Raw genomic sequence first — 20,515 nt, 5'->3', positions numbered from 1 at the left:
TCCTGGCTTTTAGTGTCTATGCAACCCCAAATAAGAAGGAACTTTATGTGGGCTGAAACGGCAAATGAAATCTGGGAACAGGCAAAATCAACCTATTCTGAGCTGCATCACAATGCAAAGATTTATCAGTTATAGGCAGAATTGTCCACTTGTAAACAGGGGGAGAGGTGTCTTTCTGTGTACTACTTCGACTTGACCTCTGTTTGGAAGGAGCTAGATCATTATCAAAGTGTGGACTGGAAGTGTGATGAAGATGCAAAATTATACAAGAAACTTGTATCTCAACAGAGAGTGTTTGCTTTTCTACATGGCTTGAACCCGACATATGAATCCATCAGAGTTCAGATCCTAGGTAGCAAGGATCTTCCCTCCATCCAGGAAGTTTATGCTCTTGTACAATTAGAAGAAAGTAGAAGGAACTTGATGAACAGTTCTAGAGGGGATGCAGTTGGGTTGGCAGCAAAAGGAAGTGTGATTACAAGTGGTGGGAACACTTTTAAGAGAGGGGTCTCTCAAAAAAGGAAGGATGACAAAGACAAACTGTGGTGTACTCATTGCCAGAAACCCCGACACACCCGAGATACATGTTGGGATCTCCATGGGAAGCCAAAATGGGCTCAAGATTTGAATAAGAAGCAAGGTTCAGATCTGAACAAAAAGTCAGGACAGCAAAGTACAAGAAAGAACACTATGGCAAACAAGGCCTCTCAGGAAAATCAGCCCCCCCATTACTACTGTGACACCGACTCACGTCTCTAGATCTGACCCAAAGGAGGATATTATTAATTCCTTTAGTGACCATTTAGAGCTCTATGGTAGGGCAATTCGTCAGATGGATGATCCTCCCTCAACGTCATTTGCGTCTACATCAGGTAACTCTGCCACAACCTTCCATGTTGCATCTCATACCCCTGACACTCCCTAGATCATTGATTCCGGAGCGTCCAAACACATGATTGGTACGTCCTCTTACTTTCAAACCTATCACCTCCTTTCTGGAAGAGACAAGGTGAGATTAGCTAATGGATCATATACTACCATAGCTGGTCAATGAACCACTTCTCTTCCTTTTGGCCTTACACTCTCTGATGTTTTACATGTCTTAAAATTTACCATTAATTTGTTCTCTGTTAGTAGTATTACAAATTCCTTAAACTGCTCAGTTAGCTTTTTTCCTTCTTACTGTGTGATCCAGGATCTGGCTTCGGGGAAGACGATTTGTAGAGGATGTATGGTGGATGGACTTTACATGCTGGAGAATAAGGTTGGTCTTCAAGTCACAGAGTCTAAGAGTCAATGCTGTAAGAGTCAAGTCTATTTATGGCATTGTCGTCTTGGTCATTTATCTTTTGTCTTTAAAAGTGGTGTTTCCAGAATTGTTTAACTCAGTGTCAGTTTCAGATTTTTCTTGTCAAACTTGTCAATTGAGTAAGCAATGTAGAACTCATTTTCCTTCAAAGAATAATAAATCTGAATTTCCTTTTCACATTGTTCATTTTGATGTGTGGGGACCGGTTACTTTACCATCTGAGAGTGGCTACAAGTATTTTATTACCATTATTGATGATTATTCTAGATATACATGGGTATATCCCATGCGGACAAGGGATGAAGTACCAAAAATTCTCCAAGACTTTCAACGGATGATCTTCACCCAATTTCAAACTGAAATCCAAATTTTTCAATCAAATAATGCCCAAGAGTTTTCATAGTAATCTCACGGAATTTTTTGCTTCACGTGGTTCACTTCACTGTAGCTCTTGTGCCCGAACACCACAAAAAAATGGTGTTGCCAAAAGAAAAAACCAACACCTTCTTGAAGTGGCCCGGGGTTTACTAATCCATATGAATGTCCCAAAACAATTTTGTCTTGAGACTGTCCTTTGTGCTACCTATCTCATCAACCGTATGCCCTCTCGTTGGTTAGAGTGCAAAGCCCCACATCAGCTTCTTTTTCCTAAGGCTCCCCTTCTTTCCATTCCTCCTCGTGTGTTTGGTTGTCGTTTTGTCCAAAATTTGTCACCCACTCGGGGAAAATTAGACCCCCGTGCTATTCTTGGCATCTTCTTGGGGTATTCTTTCACTCAAAAGGGATACCGTTGTTTTGATCCTGTTTCTCGGAAGTTTTATGTTTCCATGGACGTCTCTTTCTTTGAGAGTGAACCTTTTTTCCCTGTTTCTCCTCAGGGGGAGTGTAGGAATGAGGAAAAACTGGTTCAGCTCCTCCTCTTCCTGATCCTCCTTTTTGTGTCTTCTTTCGTCGATACAAAGGCCAAACAAGTTCAAGAGCTGTGGAGAACCTAGAAGTTGTACCTCCAATGCCATCAAACTTCCCAGGGGCTGATCATACTCACTCAGGTATCTTGGTTCCTATCGATGTCCCTGACCCTATTGCTATCGATACCTCTGTTGCTAATGACCTTGACCTTCCTATTGCTCACAGGAAAGGTGTTAGATCTTGCACCACTAAACACCCCATTTCTCATTTTGTTTCCTATGAAAACATTTCACCCTCTTTTTGGGCCTTTCTCACTTCCATTGACAGTGTTCCTATCCCTAAGAATGTGGCAAAAGCTCTTTCAGTACCTGAATGGACAGATGCTATGAAGGAAGAAATTAATGCTCTACATAAAAATGGCACATGGGAACTAGTAGATCTTCCTAAGGGAAAGGATCCAGTTGGATGTAAATGGGTGTTCACAATCAAACATAGAGTTGATGGCACTGTGGAGAGGTATAAAGCTCGTTTAGTGGCAAAGTGGTTTACACAAGTGTATGGAGTTGATTATGCAGAGACTTTTGCACCCGTTGTCAAGATGAACTCCATTTGAGTCATGTTCTCCCTTGCTGCTAATCTTAACTGGGATCTACATCAGCTTGATATCAAGAATGCATTCCTGAATGGTGACCTTGAATATGAAGTTTGCATGGTACAACCCCCTGGTTTTCGGGCTCAAGGCAATGAACAAAAAGTGTGCAGGTTGAAGAAGTCTTTATACGGGTTGAAACAATCACCAAGAGCCTGGTTCAGCAGGTTCCATGCAGCGGTTCAGCAGAAAGGATACAAGTAATGTCAATCTGATCACACATTGTTTGTGAAAAGAGGGGAAGAGAAAATTGTTGCTCTGATAGTATATGTTGATGATATAATTTTTACTGGAGATTGGAAGGATAAAATCCAAAAGTTGAAGATTTTTCTTGCTACACAGTTTAAAGTAAAGGATCTAGGTCCTCTAAGATACTTTCTTGGAATTGAAGTTGCCTACTCACAAAAGGGTATCTTCATTTCCCAAAGGAAGTATGTCCTAGATCTACTCCAGGATACAGGAAAATTGGGAGTGAAGCCAGTTGATTCCCCTATTGATCCTAACCACAAATTAGGTGACTGCCAAGGTGAACCTATCAAGGATGTGAAACAGTTTCAGAGACTTGTAGGAAGATTTTTATATCTTTCTATGACCTGCCCTGATTGCTTATGCAGTTGGTGTTCTTAGCCAGTTAATGCATGCTCCCAAGACCACTCACCTTGTAGCAACAGAAAGACTTCTCAGATATCTTAAGAAGTTCCCAGGCACTAGTTTGTCGTTTCAAAAGCATGGACATCTGAAAGTTGAAGTGTACACTGATGCAGATTGAGCAGGATCCCTAAATGACAGAAAGTCAACTAGTGGCTAATGTGCCTTTATAGGAGGAAACCTAGTTACCTGGAGAAGCAAAAAGCATAATGTGGTAGCTAGATCCAGTGCTGAAGCTGAATATCGGGCAATGGCTCATGGAGTGGCTAAAATTATGTGGCTAAAGAATTTGTTGAGTGAGTTGGGTTTCCAGTGAACAGACCTATGACCCTATTCTATGATAACAAAGCAGTCATAAACCTTGCTGCTAATCCAGTGTTGCATGATAGAACTAAACACATTGAAGTTGACAAACACTTTATCAGAGAGAAAGTTATCACAGGGGAAGTGTGTACTCCTTATGTCAGCACTAAGGATCAACTTGCAGACATCTTTACAAAGGGCTACACCATTCACGGCATTATGACTTATGTGACAAGTTGGGCATTATGACTATGTCCCAACTTGAGGGAGAGTGTTCAAAGCTTGTATTTTCCTATGTATAGTACCAAAGGGGTACTATTGTACTTTTACCCTTTTATTTTTTAGTTGTTGTCGCCCTAGTATATTGTAGAGAAGATGGGCCGAATGGCCCATAGGCTGTTATTCTATGTTATATTTATGTTCTTCTCTGTAATGGGCCTTATTCTGGGACCATACTCTTCTATGCTGTGTTTTTTCGTAATTTCTTGCCCAACCAAGGGCCACTCTTGTAATTATTCAAGAATTAACTTAATAAAATTGTATTAGATTGTTAGAGGGAGAGTTAGTTCGAAACTCTCATCCTCTAACACTCCTTGCTGCCAGCTCTCTCTCTCTCTAATACTCTTTTTGTGAAGAGAAGTGGATCACTGGCAGTATATCTTATTGTGTATGTTGATGACATTATTGTGACTGGTAATGATGCCTCAAGAATTCGTGCCCTTAAGTCTTCCCTTCGTACAGAATTTGAGATTAAGGACCTGGGGGAGTTGAGATACTTCCTTGGCATAGAAGTTGCTAGATCCAAGGATGGGATTCTTATCTCCCAAAGGAAATATGTCCTTGACTTGCTCTCTGAAACGGGTAAGATGGGTGCTAGACTAGCTGCAACTCCTATTGATATGAGTCATAAACTTTCTACTTTAGATGGAACATTGTTGGAAGACAAAGGGGTCTTTCAAAGACATCTTAGGAAACTCCTGTACCTGTGCATGACTCAGCTAGATATTGCATATGCTGTCAGTTGTATTAACCAGTTCATGCATGCTCCCCGAGATACTCATATGGAAGCTGCAGAACGAATTTTGTGTTATTTGAAAGGCTCTCCAGGAAAAGGAAATCTGTTTACCAAGCATGGCCATCTGAAACTTGAAGCCTATACTGATGCTGACTGGGCTGGAAATATTGATGACAGAAGATCTATTTCAGGGTATTGCAGTTTGGTGGCTGGTAATGTTGTCTCCTGGAGGAGCAAGAAACAATCAGTTGTGGCTCAATCCTCAGCAGAAGCAGAATACAGGGCCATGGCACATGGAGTCTCTGAACTGTTGTGGCTAAGGTCATTTATGGAAGAACTTGGGATTGATCATGACAAGCCAATGATGTTGTACTGTGATAATTAGGCCGCCATAAACATTGCCCACAACCCAGTACAACATGATAGAATTAAGCATATTGAGGTTGATAGACACTTTATTCGAGAAAGAGTCTCTTCAGGTGAAGTGTGTCTTCCATTCATCACTTCTGAAGGACAATTGGTAGATTTTCTCACCAAGGGAATTCCCAAGGCAAGGCTTCAGCATGACACTGGCAAGCTAGGCATGATTAACATCTATGCTCAGCTTGAGGGGAAGTGTAGAGAAGATGGGCCAAATGGCCCATAGGCTGTTATTCTATGTTATATTTATGTTCTTCTCTGTAATGAGCCTTATTCTGGGCCCATACTCTTCTATGCTGTGTTTTTTCGTAATTTCTTGCCCAACCAAGGGCCTCTCTTGTAATTATTCAAGAATTAACTTAATAAAATTGTATTAGTGTTAGAGGGAGAGTTAGTTCGAAACTCTCATCCTCTAACACTCCTTGCCCCCAACTCTCTCTCTCTTATCTTCTCATTTGTTTGTTTTTCTGGCTTTCATCTAATCTTACACAGTCCCATACTTCAAAGGGCTGTTTTTCAACTTATATATAACAAAATAGTTGGCGCCGCCAGCATGCTTTTTGACTCTCAATCTTTTCTCCTCTCTTCTGCTCTCTCTCTTCTCTCTCTCCTCTCTCTCCTCTCTCTTCTCCTCTTCTCTTCCATCACTGCACTGATAACAAACCTTAAACCCAACCCAAATCTACTTTTTCTGGATAGTTTGGATTGCATTAGGGTTGACACAATCCAAAGTTACACCCAGACATTAAAGCGAAAAGGGGTAGAAGGATGAGAAGCAAATGAGCTTTGTGCTGCCATCAAGAGAACACCTCCCAGAAATGGTCAAATCAAGATGTCTTTTTCTTTTGGTATTACTAAATTAAGAATCAGGTTAGCCCTTTAAGACATATCTGCCCTTTCATTTTGTCTTCCTTCTCCTCTGCAAGGCCTTGCAAATCTATTTACAAATGAAGATAGAATAGGGAGTCTATTCATTTTCAAACATCAGCACAACTACATTGCTAGTTTATCTTAATAGAGCTTTCAGTGTTGAACATTGATGGATCAAAAAAAACAGTTCATTGAGGCTTCAGAAATATTGGACAGGTATTCCAGTACGACAACAACCAATAATTAAAGAATGTAGTTATAAGATCTTTCATCATCATCATCATCCATGCCTTATCCCAACAATATGGGGTCGGCTACATGAATCCTGTTTCACCAGACACCAATCCATTCTATTTAAAACCATATCCACTATTAAATTATTTGGGCTTAAGTCATTTCATGTTCTTACTACTTCTACGCATGTCCTTTTTCTTCTATCCCAAGCTCTTTTAGCCCCTTCAATGTGTAACAAATCACTTCTTCTAACTGGCGCTATTGGTGGTCTTCCGTGCATGTGTCTAAACCATCACAGTTGGTGGTCTTCTATGCACTTGGAAGATCTTTGACTAATTAAGTTGAAAAGAGGACATCATATAAGATGTGATTGACTTCTAGAGTTTCTCTTTTTCCAAGTTCATCCTACAAGAATTTATGTTATTAATAAGAATAACCAATTATTTTAAGAGACCTTTTGCTAAACTATCCAACAAAATCTACATTAAACAAATTTTCTTGAGACATTAAAGTATTATCTACACCACAAAAAGATGCATAGCAGAATACTTAAAGGCATATTGACTATAGGAATGGAATACCTCACCACCATTAATGCCTCCCTCATAGCATGGCTTAAGGCTAATTGAACGTTTAAGGTAAGGGGCCCAGTGTCCAGTGAGAAAATCCCTTCTAGTCACTTCAATACCACCTTGATAGTGCTAATGGAAAAGTGAAATATACACATCAGATTGAAAAAATCATATGCTTAGAAAGGTTTAAAGAGTAACAGGACAATAAGCATTTGAAGCAGTGATTGAACCTCAAGCATGTTTCTGAGAAAAGGTTCTTCATTGAAGTAATCTCTACATACGAATACAAATGGCAACTTGTATGCCAGAGCTTCGCTGACAGTGCCATATCCAATTTTTCCTGAAATAGGGAAACAAGATTAAATTAACAAAACCTGGTTTTCCACATGCAGCTCGAACTCAAAATGAATAATTCTGTTACAGTACCAAGCATACAGTCAGATGCTGCTATCAGATCAGGTGTGTATACATCTTTTGCAAGCTTTATGAAATTTAGGGGAAGCTCTTGGTTGCCAGATGCACCACAGACCTATTTCAGATAACAGCAAGCACATATCTAATCAATGCATGCAGGATAGGAGAATTATCAGTGGAACTAAAACCAAGAACCCTAATGTAACATCACAGAACATACCAGGCAAAGCCAACCGGGAGGCAAGTATTCCTGCTTGAACTTCCAGCCTGCTTGCTGCAAATGAAGGAAAAATAATATAAAAACAAAACCACAATAAATAATAATGAAAGGTGATTAATCATATTCTTTTCCTTGACAAAATTTCAACACAATAAGCCTGATAAGTATCTTTTCCAATAAACAAATAGACATGAAACACACAAATACAAACTTTTCATATATTAGGTTCCTTTTGTGTTCTATTGGACCAAAAATATAGATAATCCATACCATTCTTCATTGGACATTTAAAGTGAATTTAGGTAGTATCTTTCTAACTTCCATATTTTCTTAAAAAACATTGATGTGTTCATAAAGTTCATGCCTCGACCATGCATGAAAAGAGCATGTACCTCAGTGGGTTATCATCATCGCTTGGTGTTAATGAGCATTTCAGGCTTTATTATTGTTCCTAAGGTATGTGTAGAGAGGAAAGGGGGACAAAATTGGATTTTTACTTTTGTAAGTCAACTTAAAAGATAATTGTAATCAGCTGTAGTGACTTCTCTGCCTATAAGGGAAGTATTGTAATTTCATTTAATATAATACTGTATTTGATGTTTTTGGGATGGGGTTAATTATTTTGACACCCCATAAGAGAATTCTTTCCTCTTTCTCGTGGCTGGATATCTATTATCACAGAACCCTAGAATTTCTGTCATGGTATCAGAGCATGCCAAGCACCTTGATTTTTTAGTTTATTGGAAACATCAGAGTTCTTCTGGGCTTCTACAGTTCACTCAAACATATTATCAAGGATCATCTTACATACTTTTTTTCAAAAATTTTCAACAAGTTCTGGAGGCTATTTTCATCTTTCTTGCTGTACCTGTTTTCTTTTATTCTTCAGGGCAGATTTCAATCTATACCATTAATCTCTGCCATCTGGAAGCTTTTGGACCTGAAACCACAAGATTCTAAGTTGAACCAATACCCTCTTTCAATCTACACTTCCAGATTTTGGATCCAGTGAGACATTTGGGATGCCATCTAATAATTTTTACTGAAAACCAGTTTCCTGATTATACTTGATTGGGGCTTTTGGTGTGAGACTGCTGTTTATCCTTCTTTATGGGTTCTGAGAAAGCTAAAGTTATCCCTATGAAACTTAATGGATCTAACCTGGGATGTGGAAGTTCCATTTTCATTTTGTTGAAGGAAAGTGTCTGGAAAGTTATTTGGATGACACAGTTACAAAGAAACTGACACCAAAGCATTTCAACAATGGTGAAGCTAGATAATGGGAAGCTTGTTTCATGGATATTGAGTCAATTATCAAAGTATTACTATACCTATGAGGAGAACGAGGACTGCACATGAAATGTATACCTATCTTGCAAAGGTATATCATCAATCTAATCTTTCAACCAATGTTTTAAAAGGTGTGGGAGGCATACACCCTTCGTACCTAAGTCTACACCCTTACATCTTCTTGTATGTGGGTGTGATGATTTATTTTTGTCCACTTCTAAGTCTACACCCTTACATCTTCCCAAAACCATCTTTGTACCTAAGTTGACTACTAGTTTTATTTCTGTTGGACAATTTGTTGATGATGGTAATAATATTTTGTTTATTCGTGATGGTTGTTTTATCCAGGACCAGCACACTAAGGAACTGAAGGGGAAAGGGCATAGGCTTGGAAGACTATTTGCTCTGGAATTTGAGAATAAGAAAGCTTCACCAGACCTTGTTCACTATCTATCTACTACTTCTAGTTTTTCTCTTACCTCTTGTAATAATGTGTGGCACTTATGGCATAGACGTTTGGGTCACACTCATACTAAAAACTTGGATTATTTATTTTCTTCTGGTTGTTTGCCTAAGACTGTTACTTCTTCTAAGAATGTTGATAAATCTAGTTTAACTTGCTACTATAGTAAAATCCATGTTTTCCCACCAACTAATGGTGGCTCAGTTGGTAGATTCTCTGACTCGTCGGAGTAGAGACCTGGGATCAAATCCCGCTACCACCAAGGGTTGGGGGGGTTAAGGGAGAGGGGATGGGCTACCCCCTGTTGTGTAGCCCCATGAAGCGGAAAAAAAAGCCATGTTTTGCCTTTTCCATCTTCTAATAAACATGCTACTATACCTTTTTACCTTACTTACAATGGTATGTGGTTGTCTCCGGTTATTTCACATTTGGGTTATAAATATTTTGTATTGTTTATTAAAGTTGAAAAACAGCCCTTCGAAGTATGGGACTGTGTAAGATTAGATGAAAAACCAGAAAAGGCAAACAACTGAAAAGATTGGTGAAGATGAAGAGAGAGAGCTGGTGGCAAGAAGGTTAGAGGATAAGAGGTTCGAACTAATCTCCCCCTCTAACACTCTAATACAATTTTATTAAGTTAATTCTTGAATAATTACAAGAGAGGCCCTTGGTTGGGCAAGAAATTACAAAAACACAGCATAGAAGAGGATGGGCCCAGAATAAGGCCCATTACAGAAAAGAACATAAATATAACATAGAATAACAACCTATGGGCCATTCGGCCCATCTTCTCTACACTCCCCCTCAAGCTGAGCATAGATGTTAATCATGCCTAGCTTGCCAGTGTCATGAAGCCTTGCCTTGGGAATACCCTTGGTGAGAAAATCTGCCAATTGTCCTTTAGAAATGATGAAGGGAAGACACACTTCACCCGAAGAGACTTTTTCTCGAATAAAGTATCTATCAACCTCAATATGCTTAATTCTATCATGTTGTACTGGGTTGTGGGCAATGTTAATGGCGGCCTGATTATCACAGTACAACATCATTGGCTTGTCATACTCAATCCCAAGTTCCTCCATCAATGACCTTAGCCACAACAGTTCAGAGACTCCATGTGCCATGGCCCTGTATTCTGCTTCTGCTGAGGATCGAGCCACAATTAATTGTTTCTTGCTCCTCCAAGAGACAACATTACCAGCCACCAAACTGCAATACCCTGAAATAGATCTTCTGTCATCAATATTTCCAGCCCAGTCAGCATCAGTATAGGCTTCAAGTTTCATATGACCATGCTTGGTAAACAGAATTCCTTTTCCTGGAAAGCCTTTCAAATAACATAGAATTCATTCTGCGGCTGCCATATGAGTATCTCGGGGGGCATGCATGAACTGGCTAATACAACTGACAACATATGCAATATCTGGCCAAGTCATGCACAGGTACAGGAGTTTCCCAAAAGTCTCTGAAAGACCCCTTTGTCTTCCAACAATGTTCCATCTGAAGCAGAAAGTTTGTTACTCATATCAATAGGAGTTGTACCCAGGTCTAGCACCCATCTTCCCAGTTTCAGAAAGCAAGTCAAGGACATACTTCCTTTGGGAGATATGGATCCCATCCTTGGATCTAGCAACTTCTATGCCAAGGAAGTATCTCAACTCCCCCAAGTCCTTAATCTCAAATTTTGTACGAAGGAAAGACTTAAGAGCACGAATTCCTGAAGCATCATTACCAGTCACAACAATATCATCAACATACACAATGAGATATACTGCCAGAGATTCACTTCTCTTCACAAAAAGAGTATGATCAGACTGTGTCTGAGCATAGCCGAATTTAACAAGTGCTGCTCTAAATCTCTCAAGCCATGCTCTAGGAGACTGTTTGAGGCCATAAAGAGACTTCTTCAATTTGCATACCTTTCCTTGCATATCACTTCCGTACATTCCTAGAGGGAGAGACATATAAACCTCCTCATGTAAGTCACCATTCAGAAATGCATTTTTTACAACCAACTGATAAAGGGGTCAGTCAAAGTGAGCTGCCAGAGATAAGAGAACCCTCACAGATGTCATCTTAGCGACAGGTGCAAAGGTCTCCAGATAGTCAATCCCATACGTCTGTGTGTAGCCTTTTGCAACTAACCTGGCCTTGTACCTCTCAATAGTCCCATCAGCCCGGTATTTAATGGTAAAGACCCACTTGCAACCAACCGGACCCTTCCCTTGAGGCAAATCCACCACTTCCCGAGTATCATTCTTGTGTAGGGCATCCATTTCAGATTTCATGGCATCTCTCCATTCTGGAAACTCAAGAGCTTCTGACACAGACCTGGGAATAGGATTAGAAGCAACTGAAGAGAGATAAGAAAAGTATGAAGGAGAAACCAGACCATAAGAAAGGTGTTTTGGAATGCAGTGTGCAGTGCACTTCGTTTTCCTTTCCTAACAGCAATGGGAACATCAAGATCCGGGAAAGATGGTTCCAAAGGGGTTGAAACAACACCTGTTGTCTCATCTGTGATTGGAAGCGCATGAGGCTCACTTGTTGGAAGGGAAACAACCTGCTCATTCCTAGATCTTTGCCTTTGATACACCTTAGGATTGTGGGTAGGACGAGGAGGTAAAGAGATAGGAACACTAGGACAAGGAGAATGGAGTGATTGATCCTCCCGTGATTCATTTGGAGAGGACACAGGCTCATCATGAGACTCAACTAGGACAGGGAAAGTAAGAGCAAACACTTGTGACAAACTCTCCCCCTGTGGTCAATGTCCTTCCTAAGAGGAACAATAAAAAGGAGAAAATTCATCAAAGGTAACATCCATTGAGACATATCGAGTGGCAGTCTTTGGATCAAAACAATAGCAACCCTTCTGTGTGGGGGAATAACTAAGGAAGATACACTTGTGGGCTTTTGGTTCAAATTTATGTCTCTGGGCACTTGGAATGTGTACATAACAGGTGCATCCAAACACACGAAGAGGAATAGGAAAGAAGTCCTTGTCTGGATGAAGAAGACTGAAGGGGGATTTAAACCCTAGAACCCTGGATGGCATACGGTTTATGAGGTAGGTAGCAGTGAGAACAGCATCACCCCAAAATCTTGTAGGAACATGTGAGGCAAACAAAAGGCTCCTTGCAACTTCAACAATATGTCTATTTTTCCTTTCAGCAACTCCATTCTGTTCAGTGGTTCTAACACAGGAACTTTGATGAATAACCCCCATGTCAGAGAGATACGAGGATAAGTTCTTCTCAAAATATTCTTTTCCATTGTCAGATCTGAAAATTTTAATCCTGGTATCAAACTGGGTTAAAACATATTCATGAAATTGCCTCACAAGTCTTGGAACTTCATCACGAGATTTCATTAGGAATATCCAAGTGAATCGAGAAAAATCATCAATAAATAGGATGAAGTATCTGTAGCCCCCCATAGAGGATAAGTGGTAAGGCCCCCACACATCAGAGTGCACAATATTAAAAGGAAAAGAAGATCTTTTATTGCTCAAAGGGTAATTCTTTCTACAATGTTTTGATAACTGACATGATTCACAATTAAGACTGAACACACTGATTCCCTTGAACAATTCAGGGAATAGATGACTTAAAGCAGAAAAAGGAAAATGACCCAAACGACAATGGCTCAACATAATTTGATTGGCTGACTCTGAAGAGGTAGAACCAAAAGCAGCATTCTTAGGCTGATCAAGGCATTGTCCAGGAGTATCGAGCAAGTATATTCCATTCGCTTCATGGCTAATCCCAATCCCTTTCCGAGACTCCAGATCCTGAAAAACACAGTGGGAAGGAAAGAAGGTTACACAACAATTTAATGACTTGGTTAAGCTACTTACAGATAACAAATTTGTATTTAATCTAGGTACATGAAGAGTGGAAGGTAGGAGTAAGGAGTCTGTAGCCCTGACGGTTCCCTTGCCAGAAATAGAGGCAAGAGAGCCATCGGCTAAGGTGATTTTATCACGACCAGGGAGCAAATCATATGAAACAAACAAAGTAGAAAGGTTGGTCATGTGATCAGAAGCACCTGAGTCGATGATCCAAGGGGTCTTAAGATTACCTGACTAATCATCTTCCCAAATTTTTCATACTCAACTTTCATGGCCGCCAACTGTGCACAGGCAGACTCAACTTCAGTATCTGTACCAGTGGCAACATTTGCACTCCCTGTCTTTCTACTATCATGTTTCTTCTGGAATCGAACAAGAATGTAGAGAAGATGGGCCGAATGGCCCATAGGCAGTTATCTATGTTATATTTATGTTCTTCACTATAATGCGCCTTATTCTGAGCCCATACTCTTCTATTATCTGTTTTTTGTAATTTCTTGTCCAACCAAGGGCCTCTCTTGTAATTACTCAAAGATTAACTTAATAAAAGTGTATTAGAGTGTTAGAGGGAGGTTAAGTTCGAACCTCTAAGCCTCTAACCCTCCTTGCCGCAGCTCTCTCTCTTAACTTCTCTTGTTTGTTCTTTCTGGTTTTCTTTCACAATCCCATACTTCTAGGGCTGTTTTTCATCTAGGAACAAGACTGGGATGTAATTTCCAGCACTTGTCTTTAGTGTGCTTTGGCTTCTTGCAATTTCACATACAACCTCCTTCTTTCCAGAGCCACTAGAAGCCCCTACAACTCCTTTGGGTTTAACCCCCATATTTGCAAAGTGATCACTAGTGCCAACCCCTTGAACCTGTACCTGTCTTCTGCTTTCTTCACTGCTGACCAAAGCATATGCTTGTGACAATGAGACACTTTCCTTGGATAAAATATTTTGTTTTGTGATGTCATATTCAGGGTTTAGTCCAGTTAGGAACTCAAAAACCCTGTTTCTTTCAACTAATTTCCTGTAGGTTTCTGCATCATTGAAAGTGTCCCAAGTCACAGCCTCTATTAGATCAATTTCTTGCCACAGAGTTTCAAGGTTGAGAAGTATACCGCAAGGGATTTCTCCCTCTGTCTTAAATTCTTCACATCACTCCTCAGTTTATAGGCTCTGGCTACATTTAGTTTCTGGGAGTAAGTTTCTGCAACACTATCCCAAATTTCCTTAGCTGAGTTCATCCATAGATAATGTTGACTAATTTGTGGCTGCATTGAATTCACGAGCCACCCAATAACAGTGTAATTCTCTTGCATCCATTTCTCATAAGAGAGATCATCTTCTGGGGGAGCCTTCTTGCTCCCGGAGATAAACCCCCACTTTTCTCTACTACAAATATAAATTTTCACAGATTGTTACCATGCCAGATAGTTGGTTCCATCCAGTTTAACCATGGTCACAACCAACAAAGAATCAACCGAGGTTCCCAAAGCATGTCCATATTCAGCAACATTCTTACTCTCAATATCTTAGGAGCCCATCATGTAAAAACTTCAATTAGGGTTTTGGTCAACTTCTACTAGTTACTGATTGTTGATGAACTCAGATTGGGTTAAATTGGCAACAAAACACAGCAACTCACAAGGCCAGTTCAGACCTGACAGCCGTGAGAACCAAGCTCGGTGGCAGCTCTTTCAAGAAGAAGAAGGCCTGATTCAGCCTTCAAGAGATAACCAGCGGACCTCCAAACACTGTGTACCCGATTGGAGTAGCTTCTTAGTTAGGGATTCCAGATTCCCAACAATAGGTGCCCTAAAGAGAGCAAAACACAATCCACAATAAAAAGGGGCCTTTTTACGAACACTATGTATGCAGCAGTGAACACCCCACTGTCACCAAGTAAGAACCACTTCAGGAGCAGTCCGTATAGGTCCAAGAAGCAACTGAACTGAAGTAAGAACTCGCGCCACTGAGTCCAAAAAGGTTTCGGCCACTTGACAGTCCAACAAGATGAGAAACCAACACAGAAATCTCTGAGTTAAATCAGGTTGACCACAGCTGAACAGCTGAACAGATTTAGAGGGGTTTCGAACACTCTAACAGTCCCCCCAAATCAGAAATATAACCTAGAAAGAACTGAAGCAACTTACAGTTTTATCAATCTCTGATTTGAGCTCCAAATCAGGCCGAACAATCCTTCTCTCTGAATCTTCCTGGTCACTGAACTATTCTCCAAGCGATTAGAGTCTTGGGCACCCTCCATGACCTCCAAGAATCAAGCGAATGAGTCTAAACTTCCAGTCCTAGAACACCCTCATGCAGTCAGCTGGACTATACCCACATGAGAGCCACGCCAAGCTCAGGCCTGCTCTGATACCAAGTTGAAAAACAGCCCTTCGAAGTATGGGACTGTGTAAGATTAGATGAAAAACCAAAAAAGGCAAACAGCTGAAAAGATTGGTGAAGGTGGAGAGAGAGAGCTGGCGGCAAGAAGGTTAGAGGATGAGAGGTTCGAACTAATCTCCCCCTCTAACACTCTAATACAATTTTATTAAGTTAGTTCTTGAATAATTACAAGAGAGGCCCTTGGTTGGGCAAGAAATTACAAAAACACAACATAGAAGAGGATGGGCCCAGAATAAGGCCCATTACAGAAAAGAACATAAATATAACATAGAATAACAGCCTATGGGCCATTCGGCCCATCTTCTCTACAATTAATGATTGTACTCGATATACATGGGTTTACCTCCTTCGAAAGAAATCAAAGGTCTTTCCCATTTTTAAGAACTTTCATGCTATGATTATGACCCAACTTAAAATCATTATAAACATTTTGATGTCAGATTTAGGGGGAGAATACTTTGATGGTGAGAATGGTGAGTTTCAAACCTACCTTAAACAACATGGCATTTAGTCCCAGAGATCTTGTCCAGGTACACCTCAACAAAATAGGGTATTTGAGCGCAAGAATCATCACATTGTTAGTATGGTGAGATCCTTGTTACAAGCCTACCTTCTGGGTGAAGGCGACCCGCACAGCTATTCTTCTCATCAACATTCTTCCTACTGCTATCCTTGAAAATTCTTCTCTCCATCAATCTTTGTTTCATCATCCACCTAATATATCCATGCTTCGTGTCTTTGGTTGTGTTTGTTTTGTCCATCTTCCTGTCAGTTCGTGAGAAAGTGAAAGAGCAAGGAAAGAGACAAAGGTTCAGATCTGTTATGGTTGATCAATCAGATCGAACCAACCCAAAAAAGAGATATTTACATTAATATTATGTAAAATGGACAATATTGTCCTTACAAAGTGAATAAAAGAATTGTACACTAAAGTACACACCTATTACAATACAAGAAAGAAAAATAAAGTATAGTAGAATTACAAAACTACCCTTCAGTAGTTCTTCTACACTCCCCCTCAAACAGATGTTAGGGTATAAGCATCAGTTTGTGAACAAGGAAATTATGTCGGGCTTTGGTCATGGCTTTGGTGAAGAGATCCGTAAGCTGTAGACCTGATGAAACATGTGGGAGAGAGAAGTGACCCGCATGGAGAAGGTCACGAATGAAGTGACAATCCACCTCAATATGTTTAGTGCACTCATGAAATACAGGATTGGTTGCAATCTTGATTGCACTCATGAAATACAGGATTGGTTGCAATCTTGATTGCACTCATGTTGTCAGCAAACAAAGGAATAGCAGATGAGTGATCAATATTCATGTCATGAAGAAGTGCCTTAAGCCAGATTATTTCACTACATACTGAAGACATGGCTATGTACTCGGCTTCTGTAGATAACTTGGAAACAATTTGTTGTTTCTTGCATTTCTAGGAAATCAGAGAATCACCAAGGAATATACACCAGCCAGTAGTAGAGTGATGAGTGTCAGGACAACCTGCCCAATCAACATTTGCATAAGCTCGGAGCTGTGTGGATGAAGAGGATGAGAAAAATAAGCCATGTGATAGTGTACCCTGTACATAACGAATAATTCGGAGAACTGCATAATAATGAGGCTAACGTGGAGCATTATCAAAATGACTCACAATCTGAACCACATAGGAAATGTCAGGTCTAGTCATGATTAGGTAGATAAGACTACCTACAAGTTGTCGATATGGGGTAACATCAGGAAGAAGATTACCCTCATCTTTACTCAACTTACAGTTAAGCTCCAGAGGTGTATCAACATGTTTAGAGTCAGTCAAACGAGCAAGAGACACCAAATCAGAAGCATATTTTTGTTGGTTGACAAAGTAACCCCAATGACATTTTTAAATTTCGAGTCCAAGAAAGTGTGTTACTGGCCCAAGATCTTTCATTTTGAAGGAGTTACTAAGCAGAAGTTTGAGTTTGTTAATACCATCCACATCATCTCCAGTAATAAGGATGTCATCAACATAGACCTAAAGAAGAGTCAATCCCTAAGCCCGCTTGAGAGTGAAGAGAGAGTAGTTTGAAGCACTCTACTAAAAACCAGCCTCCAACACTATTGTACGGAAGCTATCAAACCAAGCTCTTGGAACTTATTTAAGGCCATATAGAGATTTCTTCAGTTTACACACCAATTGAGGATTGTCACAATAGTCAAGAGGTGGTTTCATATAAACTGTCTCCTGTAACTCTCCATGGAGGAAGGCATTCTTGACATCCATCTGGTGAACTGTCCACTATTTGAGAGCAGTAATGGCTAGTAGCAAACGAATTGTTGTCATTTTGGCCACAGGTGCAAAAGTTTCACCATAGTTACTCTTTCTTGTAGCCTTGAGCAACCAAACGGGCCTTATATCTGTCCAGAGTACCATCAGATTTGAGTTTTATGGTGTAAACCCACCGGCTACCAATTATGGAGGCATTCGGGGGAGGAGAGACAAGATCCCATGTATCATTCATTCTCAAATAAAGCCTGAACCTCTGAATCCATAGCTTCTTTCCAATGCTAAACTTCTACGGCCTAGCTGTAAGACTTAGGAATATTTGTGGATGACAAAACAACTGAGAATGAGCTATGACTCGAAAAGAAGCTATAGCGATCAAGTGGACGAGAAATACGAGATGACTGATGCAAAGGAATAGATGAAGGTAAATCCTCAGGAGGAGAATCTGCACTTACAGTAGTGGTGGGTGGAGAGGAATGACCAGTCACTGTTGCTTGAGGTGGAAGAGGCATCGGCAATGGGCAAACTGGATGCTTCTTGAAATACGTCTGAAGAGGCTGACGAGAAGGAGAATCACCTGTAGATCCAAAGTCATGAAGAACAGAAATGGATGGTGCAGTTAATTTACAAATATGTTTAAAGAATAAAAGATTCTCAAGAAAGATGGCATTGCGAGAAATGCGCAAACAACGGACTTTGGGATCATAACAGAGAAACCCCTTGTGTTCTGTACTATATCCCATGAAAGCACACATAGCTGATTGAGTTGTTAGCCTTTTGCATTCATGGGGAGGGAGATGGACAAAGCAAACACATCTGAAGACATGAAGTATGGATAGGTTTGGTGGACGATGAAATAAGGACTAATGGGGAGAAGAATTTTCAAGAATAGTAGGAAGACTATTGATGAGATGAACAACAATGCGGATCGCCTCCACCCAGAAGGTAAGGGGAGCATGAGAATCTTGTATCAAGGATCTCATCATACCAGCAATGTGATGGTTCTTGCGCTCCAATACTCCATTCTGTTGAGGAGTACCAGGACAAGATCTCTGAGACTGAATGCCATGTTGTTTAAGATAGGTTTGAAACTCACCATCATAGTACTCTCCCCCTGAATCTGACCTCAAAATATTTATGGTGCTTTTAAACTGGGTCATTAACATGGCATGAAAGTTCTTAAACATGGAGAAGACTTCTGATTTCTTTCGATGAAAGCAAACCCATGTGTAATGAGTACAATCATCAATAAATAACACAAAGTACTTAGAACCCAAGTGTGAAATAACTGGAGACAACCACACATCACTATGAATGAGATAAAAAGGTGTAGGTGCATGTACAGTAGAAGATGGAAAAGGTAAAACATTACTTTTACTATAGCAGCAAGTAAACAAGATTTATTAGCATTTTTTACTGAAGAAGTATTCAAAGGCAAACAACCAAAGGAAAATAAATAATCCAAATTTTTAGCATGAGTGTGACCCAAACATCTATGCCATAAATGCCACACATTATTATAGGAAGAAATAGAAGAACCGGGTGTAACGGATAACAAACAAGAATCTGGTGAAGATCTCTTAGTCTCGAATTCCAGAGCAAACAGCCTCCCAAGCCTACGTCCCTTCCCCTTTAGCTCCCCAGTGTGACGGTCCTGAATAAAACAACCATCACGAGTAAATAAGACATTAATACCATCATCAACAAGTTGCCCAACAGATATTAAACTAGTAGTCAATTTAGGTACAAAGAAAGTTTTGGGAAGATGAAAGGGTTTGGTCTTAGTAGTGGATAAGAATAAATCATTAAAACCATATACAGGTAGAGAATCACTATTAACAGTAATAATATGGTTGTCAAAGGTTCTAGGTTTAGGAGACTGACCGAAGGAGGCCCCAGTCATGTGATTTGAGGCCCCGGAATCAATAATCCACATGTGACAAGGAGATGAACACAAAAAAGTAGACTTACCAGCCAGTCGAAAAGTAGAAGAAATAGCTGAAGACATGAGCTCACGAATCTTTTCTTCAGTCAGATTTCCCTAGGCATCTGGTTTGTGAACTGATGATGAGGTTGCAGTATCAGTAGAAATAGATTCGGTTGAGGCCTAATAAGCCTTATGTTGTCCTTTCTTGGGAGACCTAGTCGGGCATTCCACTATGTGTCCTTGTTGTTTGCAGTAGGTACAAAAGTTTTTCTTCTTGCAATGGGATGCCACGTGACCAAATTCTTTGCATTCATAACACTGCAACTTCGAAAAGTCTTTCTTACCCTTCTGTTTGGTGGCTAAAAACACAGTATCAATCCCATGTTCCTTCTTCTGATCTAGTGCAGATAAGGTAAGAAGACGAGTTTCCTCCCGTAACAACTCTCCAAGGATTGCATCAAGTTCAGGCATTGGTTCTCTACTAAGAATGTTGGAGCGTAGAGTTTCATAATCAGGCCTGAGGTGCATCAAAAAGTGCATAGTCTTTCTCTTAGTGAGATGCTTCTTCATAGTCTTCACACAACAATCTGTAGACAGATCCCCAAGGTAAGCCAATTCGTATTCAATCCAAAGATTTACAAATCCTACATAGTATTCCTGAATCCGCTTCTCCCCTTGAACATAGGAGAAGATATCAATAAATCTGATATTTCATAGACATATTCGATTGCTGATATACCTTTTCTAGGTATTTGAACATG

General features: G+C 40.1%; 1 protein-coding gene across 7 annotated transcripts in view; it reads right to left on the bottom strand.

Annotated features, from left to right (window-relative positions):
• Positions 1 to 20,515, bottom strand: part of LOC104596833 (L-arabinokinase-like) — a 161,273-nt gene that overhangs the window by 109,351 nt on the left and 31,407 nt on the right. For 6 of the 7 annotated variants that reach the window (XR_002022626.2, XR_016076348.1, XM_088888059.1 and 3 more), the window contains 4 exons: positions 7,564 to 7,617; positions 7,356 to 7,458; positions 7,160 to 7,269; positions 6,939 to 7,058 (listed from right to left, as the gene is read on the bottom strand). The exons of the other annotated variant lie outside the window; for it this stretch is intronic. Coding sequence is in view for 4 of the 6 variants with exons in the window: in XM_088888059.1 (XP_088744185.1) it covers positions 6,939 to 7,058; positions 7,160 to 7,269; positions 7,356 to 7,458; positions 7,564 to 7,617 (387 nt within the window). In the remaining 2 variants the exon portion in view is untranslated. The remainder of the gene's footprint in view (positions 1 to 6,938; positions 7,059 to 7,159; positions 7,270 to 7,355; positions 7,459 to 7,563; positions 7,618 to 20,515) is intronic. 7 annotated transcript variants of the gene reach the window in all.

The sequence above is a fragment of the Nelumbo nucifera genome, chromosome 5, assembly GCF_055504915.1.
Source record: "Nelumbo nucifera cultivar China Antique chromosome 5, China Antique-T2T, whole genome shotgun sequence".
NCBI lineage: Eukaryota > Viridiplantae > Streptophyta > Magnoliopsida > Proteales > Nelumbonaceae > Nelumbo > Nelumbo nucifera.
This window is presented reverse-complemented; position numbering and strand designations above follow the sequence as displayed.